This window comes from Corvus cornix, chromosome 3, assembly GCF_000738735.6.
Source record: "Corvus cornix cornix isolate S_Up_H32 chromosome 3, ASM73873v5, whole genome shotgun sequence".
Classification (NCBI taxonomy): domain Eukaryota; kingdom Metazoa; phylum Chordata; class Aves; order Passeriformes; family Corvidae; genus Corvus; species Corvus cornix.
Genome location: NC_047056.1, coordinates 41,922,082 through 41,931,201, shown reverse-complemented (window position 1 = coordinate 41,931,201; position 9,120 = coordinate 41,922,082). Strand labels below are relative to the sequence as shown.

The 9,120-nt window shown below is 40.2% G+C and overlaps 1 protein-coding gene across 4 annotated transcripts in view; it reads right to left on the bottom strand.

The window, feature by feature from the left end:
* Positions 1-4,565: 4,565 nt before the first annotated feature.
* Positions 4,566-9,120, bottom strand: part of TTC13 (tetratricopeptide repeat domain 13) — a 60,127-nt gene continuing 55,572 nt past the window's right edge. For all 4 annotated transcript variants that reach the window (XM_039568001.1, XM_039567999.1, XM_039568000.1 and 1 more), the window contains 2 exons: positions 8,123-8,202; positions 4,566-4,760 (listed from right to left, as the gene is read on the bottom strand). In XM_039568001.1, the coding sequence (XP_039423935.1) occupies positions 4,637-4,760; positions 8,123-8,202 (204 nt within the window). In that variant the 3' untranslated portion in view covers positions 4,566-4,636. The remainder of the gene's footprint in view (positions 4,761-8,122; positions 8,203-9,120) is intronic.

Below are 9,120 nucleotides of genomic sequence, written 5' to 3'. Positions count from 1 at the left end.
ACCGCCTCCCCTCGCTCTCTATAAAGCCGGGCGGCCGCCGCCCCGCGCTCCCCGCCCCCCGCACGCCCAGCCCGCGGCAGCCCCTGCCCGCCTTTCTCCCACGGCCTCGGGCCGGCGAGGGACGGAGGGAGGCGGGGACGCCGCCTCCCGGGCTTGCTTCGGTCTCGGTACCGTCGGTAGCGTGGGGCTGACCGGGCCCCGCGGCCCTCAAGTGCTCCTCCCCGTAGCGCTCGTGTCCCACAGCCCTTGCCCTTCTTTCCCGAGGAGGGAAGCTAGAGTAGTCCCGCGCTGCCGGGGCCAGGAGCACCAGGAAAGGAAAGGACTTGCCTTGGCTGGCAGAGGAGCACCGTGCCCAAGAACCTGCGTTTCCTAACTCCTAAATAAGTCGTAGTGTTTCTTAACACGACAGAAGGTCCAGCAGCTGCTCTCAGAAGAGACAGGAACCTGGCACAGGTTGTTTTGTCCAACTCAACCAGTCCGAGGCTTCTGTATTAATTTGATAGTAAAGCTGCAGCCTAAGTGTAACAAGTCCATGCTGTAAGCATTAGTTATATTGGTAAAAGAGATTTCCTACAGGCTGAAATTACTAGGCTTTCTGGTCTCTTCCTTTGCTGTACAAATGCTCTTTTCCTGTAAAAAGTCCTCATTTTGGCAAAGGATTCACCGAGGTCCCACATGCAAACTCCCAAGAGTCTCCTGGGGTGAGGGAAGTATAGGTCCTTTCCACTAAAAAAAAAAAAAAAAAAAAAAAGAAAGCTTCCCTAAGATAGGCAAATATGTCAGAAGATTTATGTGAGACTAAAACTACTTTGACTTTTGGCCTAGGTAGTTGCAGGGGATTTTTTATTATCTTCAAAATATATTACAAAGTAGCACAAATATTGAGGTTCAGATTAATGGTTTTTCATTGCTTAGCCTATTTTTTTCCCTCATTCTGCTTTCTTTAGTATCATTCTTAATAGATAAATGATTGGGGTTACAATACATTAATGTTCCCATTTAAGAGTTCAAATGGTATCGCTAGAGCAGCTGTCTAAGATGACACAGAAGAGGATGGAGAATGATAATTAGATTTCTCCACAGACTTAGTTCTTAGGAGGTAATTACAGTTCCCCAAGTCATCACATACCAGCCCAGTTATATAATCCTGTTTTGTTTGTTAAACTTGTTTGAGAGAGCTTACTTGAGCTTGCTTTCTTTCTTAGTCATCTGCATCACGCCCAGAGAAACAAGCCTTTTAAACACGTTTGCAGGCACACACACACTCACAGAGGTGTAATACACGTTACACCTAACCCTCCCGTGATCTCCCATTATCCTCTTTTGTCCGCCACCAGGGGGTGGGTATGAAGTCAGTCGCAGGAGTAAGAAATGAGGACAAGGAAACCCAGACAATTGTATATGGTTGGTTTGGACAGGCAGTTTTTTTCTTCCCCACCACCCCTTCTCCACTCCCTCTGGTCTAATCCCTAAACCAAAACCCCTCCTTTTCGTAGTTCCAAAGATTGTCTGGTCAAGTGCCAATGCTGATTCCCCTTTCTCAATGAAAAAGACAAGGCATAACAAAACTTACAGGCTTACAAGACATCACAACATTAGAACAAAACCAAGGCATAAAGCTAGACATATTTTCCAGGCTGCTGTTCTTCCAGGAAAGTAACTCCTTTCCTCCTTAATGAAATGTAGTAGAGGTTTCTTATACTTCTAAACAGAAGAAGCAAATCGCGCTTATTTCTAGTGGGATAGAAGAAGGTACTTAAGAACAGAATGTTGGGAAAATATGTGTGTCACAAATGAACAGTAACCCAATTATTTCAAAGAAAACTCACAAGCCTCCTTCATCCTTACTTGCAAAGAAATACCTACTTATGCCCTTTACCGAAATTCTGATCAACAAAGTTTAGAATGCATGTTCATTGGTACTAAACAGACAGGTGGTCAAATTTGCCTTTGTTATGGTTTGGTTAATGACCCTTGGGTCTGCATAGGAAATTCTGCCTTTTTTTTCCTCCTGATGAGTTTTACTTAACTCAGAATCACACTTATCCTTCCAAAAGCATAGAAGCATTACAAAGTGTGTCAGTGCTTACTAAAGGCTAAAATCTTGGATTCCAAACAGCTATTTCCCCACTTTTCTAGATTTCCTTGTATTTAGGGCACTCACCTATTACACACCCCTCATCAAATATATGTACCTGAACTTAACAAGCAAACAAGGAGAAGAGAAAAAGAGGCTTTAGGAAAAACGGGTTTAGACATGGGCATACCATTTGCTTTCTGGTATTTGCAAAGCAAATGGTCATTTCTACAGTTCAAGATATTGCACATTAGATCATTCTACCCTTGGCTGGATGTTGGGTCACAATTTTTGATCAAATCTAACCATGTTATTATCAGTGTAGCTCCAGTACAGTGCATGCAAACTTTGAAATACATTCTAAGCCTACTTTCAGACATACAAGACATAGGATTAAAAAGTGAACAAAGTATCTGCTTCATACAGTGTTACTTCCCTGTGCTTATAAATCTGGTAACAGCACCATAAATTAAGGCAAGAAGTTAGTATTTTAAGTCTGTTTTAAGAGAGGAAGCAACAGCAACATTTGTTGCATATGGAAGGAAAGCATGTTCTTTCCTTACCCTTGTATTTTCAATGTACAATCCTAGGATACGAAAATTCATGAAAAAAAACTTCCCATAGGTACATATGCACCCTGGGATAATTTAAATTGGAAGCACACTTTTGAAGTGGGTCTTCTCATTTTTTCCATTTACCACATTTTGGTTCAAAGTGCTGAGAGATACCTGTTGTTTCATCCAATAGGTAAGTCCAGACTGGAATATGCATTGCTAAGATTCAGCCTAAATGCAACAAGCAGCCAGTTCATCAACTAGACAAACGGACAAAAATAAAACTCCAAAATGCCTGTAATGTGTCTGGGATGTACTGCTTCCCAATGAAGATACAATATGCACCCATTTTCTGAGATTCATTTTTTACCTCCATGAAAATCCTGCATACAGAAACTTTTAGGTCTCTAGCTACCCATATCTGTCATATTCTGCAAATAAGGTAACAAATAGTGAAATCTAAATCAACAGAGCTTTTCATATAATGGATGTCAGTATTCACCACAGCTTCTAACCTTGTGGCACTTCCAGCTCCTGTACTTAACACACACACAGAGCCCACTTTGAATCCAATAAATACTTTTGTGGAATAATCAAGGAGAGACCCTCCATTCCATAAATTCACCCCATTGTCAATCCCACTGAAATTAAGTCACCTGTATCAACATTCTTGATGCTTTGCTGCATTCCTTTCTTCATTAAAGAGGGGACTGAGATTGCACTGCACTGTACTCAGAGAAAAGCAACCACACCACTGCTATTGGTACACTTGGGGTATACGCAGGATCTTTTCCCCTCTTCCTTGGTAAGTAACTTATTCTTTTGCATATTCCATGTTACACGGTTAGGCCAGGTACTTGCAATTGCCCAGCAAAGCCCAAACCTCTGGGAAACTGGAAGAATATTCATGTAGAAAATGACAGCAACAGAATCAAGTTTAAGCAGTTGAAAGGTGTATCTGAAACAGAACAATTCTGTACATTTCCTGAAATAATGAATATTCAGGTAGGAAAAAAAAGTTTATCAAAGCCACTAAGGAAACCAGATATTTGACCCATGATTGCTTGCTGTTCCTGCAATCACTTAACCTGATAAAGAGCTCTAAGGTCACGGAGCTGAAGCTAAAATGAGTATAATTCAGTAAGGGCTCACCAGAAATGCCATCATCACTATTACAATCAGAAATTGGTTCATGGTACTGTCCATGCTATTTGGACTGAAATAGCCCTGCCCTCAGGAAACCTGTCTTTCCAGAATTCTGCCAAGTCTGTGCAACAAACACAACTCAAGGAACCCCAGCTAGTGCTCCTAGTATACTTCAATCCTGTCAATCTGTTGAGAACTTTTGCCAACCACCACCACCAATGGGTACTTGGAAAGGGAGATCGTTGTGGTTCTGACATTTACTCACCAAGAGCATAACTCTAATATGTAGTATGTATTTTGTTTGTAGTTATATGTAATTATATGTGATTTGTTTGGTTTTGTTTCCAAATGATGTTTCCCTGAACCCCATTCTTTTAAGCTGACATCTGTTCCTTCACTGGACTGCACTACATGAAATGCCTGTGCATTCTCCAATTACTCACATATGGTACAGCTCTAAGTTTTCTGTGCAAAATTCGGAGGTTTTGAAAAAAACAGTGAGAAGTAGTATAGCATTATTTCCAATGAAGATTACTTTTCTTTTTTTTTTCTTAAATTTTCACCTGCAGTATGTTCAGTTCATAACTGTGATCAAGCTTCTTACTGCTCTTCAGTTTGGCCCCTGAATAACTATTTCTGTTAGAGTGTGACTTAATATGAAAAATCAGTTGTTCTACTTATTTTTTCCTTTTTAATATTATTGGTCACAGAAAGATTTCTTTTACTTTGGTGATAAATAGTCAAGTAAGTTTGTTCTATTAAAAAAAAAAACCCAAAACAAAATCAAACCATTTTGACCATAATTTGCCGTTCAAAATAATTTATGAAGCGGTACCTCTTGGCCTTTTATTTGTATAAATTATACAACAACTATAGTTTTTTTTAGACAGTGAGATGAATCTGTATTTAGTACTTCAATCATTGTTCTCAGGGTTGGAAAAGTCTCTGTTACTGATGGTAGACTCTTGTAAGAAGGTGAAATACTGAAAGAGAAAAAAAAAAGTTATTTTTTGATGAGTTTTATAATTTACCTGCAAGTTAACACATTAACTTAGACTTCTTTCTCCAACAAATTTGGGACCTGTGTCAAGAATCAACCCCATGCAACAGGCTTGGGGCAAAGTGGCTGGAAAGCTGCGGGGCAGAGAAGAATCTGTGTGTCCTGGTTGACAGCAGCTGAACATGAGCCAGCAGTGTGGCGAAGAAGGCCAATGGCGTCCTGGCCTCTATCAGCAATAGTCTGGCCAGCAGGACCAGGGCAGTGATTGTCCCCCTGTACTCGGCACTGGTGAGGCCACACCTCAAGTCCCATGTCCAGTTCTAGACCCCTCACTGCAAGAAGGACACTGAGGTGCTGGAGTGAGTCCAGAGAAGGGCAATGGAGCTGGTGAAGTGCCTGGAACACAAGTCTTAGGAGAAGCAGCTGAGGGAGCTGGGGTTGTTTAGCCTGGAGAAAAGGAGGCTCAGGGGCCACCTTACTGCTCTCTACAACCACCTGAAAGGAGGGTGTAGCCAGGTGGGGCTTGGTCTCTTCTCTTCTGTTAACAAGGGGCAAGACCAGAGGAAACTGCCTCAAGTTGTGCCAGGGAAGGTTTAGATTGGATATTAGGAAATATTTCTTCATGGGAAGGGTGAAGACATTGGAATAAGCTTCCCAGGGAAATGGTGCAATCACCATTCCTGGAAGCAATCAAAAAGTGTGTGGATGCAGCACTTGTGGACAGGGTTTAGTGGTGAACACAGTGCTGCTGGATTAGCAGCATTGGAAGTTGGACTCTATGATCTTAAAAGTTTTTTCCCAACCTTAATGATTCAATGATTCTCAGAATGTTGTTCACAACCAGCTCTTGCTTTTCATGATGCCTCTGTCACCATACAAAATGAAAACAGTGACTACATAGAAGAGCTTTCAAAAGCAGCAGAAGTTAAAGAAGAAATGTATTGCTTTAAGTCTTCCAGCCTTATTTAGCATATCCACTATTATTTGTCTACTACAGACAAATTAAGACACTGAGGCTAATTATCTTCATATTATTACATCAAGTCCTTTGGGCGGTAGTTCTTCAGATGTTTTTTTTTTCTCTCAAAAAGTCAACTTTAGCATTTTCTCCACTTTGGCTCATTTCCTCACCTATTATACATCTCTAATTTGACCCAGCAATACTCTAGGTTGTACTATCCTACAAATGGTATTGATTAAAAAGAAATTGTTTTGGTAAGTTTATTTTTAACACAAATGAGCTCCCTGATCTGGTTTGACATGGACTCCCGTAAATTTCAACACAGCTGAGGGAGTCAAAAACACATGAGTAGCACTGAAATGGCTTAAACTGACTTTATTCCCAAGAGAGAAGTTTCTCTTTGGTAAAGATATGTCTTTAAAAAAAAAAAACAACCCACAAAACAAAAACCAGCATGACTAGAGGATTAATAAAGAAGACTACATAATTGAGAGAATTACAGAAAAAATTGTGGGAACCATAAATATTTTATATTTCTAAGACAAGCACGTCTCAATATTTGTGCAGACTACTTTTAATAAAAACCACAACTTGGTACACATATAGTTTAGAAATGTCAATCCTTAATGACTACTGAATTTGACTCATTTACAAGTAGATTTTTAGCCTGAGTTTGACAAAGATGTCCTTGAATCTTATTAGCCTTCTTCATTTAGGAAGGGATTTTATAGTCTAGTGAAATTCACCAGGCTCAGAACCCCTGATAATAAACAACACTAATCAGTATGAGATACTCGGCACTAAGAGCAGCTGCTGAGTTCCACAGTGTCTAGGAAGCTGGACCAGGGCTCAGGAGATGTGATCTAAGATCATGTTCAAAGCAAAGTCAACCAAAAAGTCAAATCAGCATGTCAGGGCTTTATCCTGCCAAGTCTTGAAAATCTCCAGCGGTGGAGACTGCACAGCCCCTTTGGGCAGTCTGCTAATGAAAAGATTATGCCAAGTCTAAACGTCATTTCAACTCATGCACATTTTTGTCTTCCCACCAAACACTCACAGTTCCTGCAGAGCTGCTGTTAGATCAAAGCCTTATCTTCTCCAGGCTGACCAAGCCCAACTCTCTCCACCCATATTGGTGGCTCTCAACTGAATTTGTTCTGGTTTATAATCTCGTTTATCAGTCTTTACTGCAGCTGGATGCAGTATTTTAGGTGTGGTCTAAAGTGCTGAATAGCCCCTAAATCTGATTATCCAAACACCTTCTTAATCCATCTAGTTTGTCCAGACCATAATGTGCTATCTTGATATGAGAGTACTGCAGGACTCCTTGCTGAAGTAAAAATAAACAACATTGATTGCTCTCATCATCCCCAAAAGTCAGTTCTTACCACAGAGAACCATCACTGGGTCAAACATTTCGTAAGATGACATTGATTGCTTTCTGTGACCTTTTCCTTCATATAAACTGAAATGCTTTCCTAGAAGACTCACTTCATGACTTTCCCAGGAACCAAAATGAGGCTGACCAGCCTACAGTTTCCCTGGGTTTCCTTTTGGCCTTCCTGAAGAGGAACTCAAGACTTCCTTTCCTGCACTAACCAAGAATGTCCCCTGATGTGCACCATGTTTCCAAGATTATAGATGGCCCTGTAAGGACTTTGGACAACTCTCTCAGAACCCTTTAAGTGTCTTGACCCTGACTTCGAAGTATACTAGAACTGATGGTGTGTCTGGCCTGATTTTTAGATTTTGTATGGTTAATAACCAGTAGGGGACCAATCAAATGCACCAGATTCATAATATTAATTCCTTGTCGATGCATGCAGTATTAAATTATAAATTCACATGAAAATCAAAATTTTAAAGCATTGCACAAAAGTCATGCACCTATACTAAGTAATGTAATTCTCCGTACTCAAAATGTCCATCTACTTTGAAAACACTTATTCTCTGAATCAAAATAGCACTAAAGGATAAGCAAATTACTGTGGATATGTAGTTTGAAGAGATCCATGAGAATTTTTAAAAAAGGTCAAAATTTCCCCTTGCTTTGTTCACTCATTGACAGATCCACTAATGATAAGCCATAATATAAAAAGATAAATTTGACCCACTGGACAAAATGAAGAAAATATTAACCCAAATAATTTCCTCAGAGGATAATACATAACTGAATGTCTGGACTACTAACTACTCTGTTAGACTAGAAATACAGTACTATGTGTGTAAATGCAAATCTTGTCTCATCAATTCCAAAGAGCGTTAAAAAATACACTGAATCCTTTACTAAACTCATAATTTCTAAGTAACATTTCTTAGTATAGGTTTGAGTTTTACATACAGTCTTTCATATTTTATTTCCCCATCCGAACAAAAGGATTTACCTTTTTAGATTCATCCAGCTCCTTGCTATTTTGCTAAAAGCTTCAGACCCTGGTGCTGTCATGGCTTCAAAATCAACCAGCTAAAAATGCAAGAAAACAAAAAAGATATTAAGAAATTACAGAATTTTTAAGTTCTCTAACTTGAAGAATGGCTTTGAGGGCTTTGCTACCTATGTTCTTAGTAAGACAGGAGTAAGCTTACGAACCAGTCTGTGCCCTGACTGCTTTGTCCCTCACCATCAGTTTGAAGTCAGCATTCAGGCCAGGCACTAAAATTCTGTGTGGGGTTTGCACACCCCACCACGATACTCGAAGCTACACTGGCCATGGCTACTGAATGACCTGCCAGGCAACAACAGGACTCTTGACTACTGTGCACCTTTGACTTCAGAGCAGCCTGAAAATGCAGGCTGTCATAAGCATGGGACCAGCTTAGCCCTTCTAATAACTCTGGCAAAAAAATAAATTCCAGTTTCATTCAACTGGGAAAAACAACCTCTTCCACATTGTGAAAACTTTCCTAAAAACAGGTTTACTCAGATTCAGGAACTCTGTTTCAGGAAAAGCCATCAAATGTAAAGATGTCCCCAGTGTTCCTGTAAATCAGAAATCCTCCTTAGTAGTAATCCTGAAACTCTGCTTGCTGGCATAAAATCAGTCAGCAAAATACTACTCTATCAAGTCCTAAGAAATTGCTTAAGAAAGCCCACGTAAGTATTTTACCTTAGCTTGAACTCCCTCAGAATGGGGAAGATACCAGCTTCATGGTGTACTGAAAAGCTTTCTTGCTGCTAAGCAAATGCAGTTTGCTCCTAAAACCTACTAGAGTTCACTGTACTCAAAAGGAGTACATTGTTTTCAGGGCTTTCCAGAACAAAATAGAAAGTCACCCTTTCTTCAGTTATCCATGCAGGATATTTTCTTCAACAACTTGGATTCTTTTGACAATACTTTAAAGAGACAGGGGTGTTCTCACTCCTTTCATGCTGTAAAGGTAA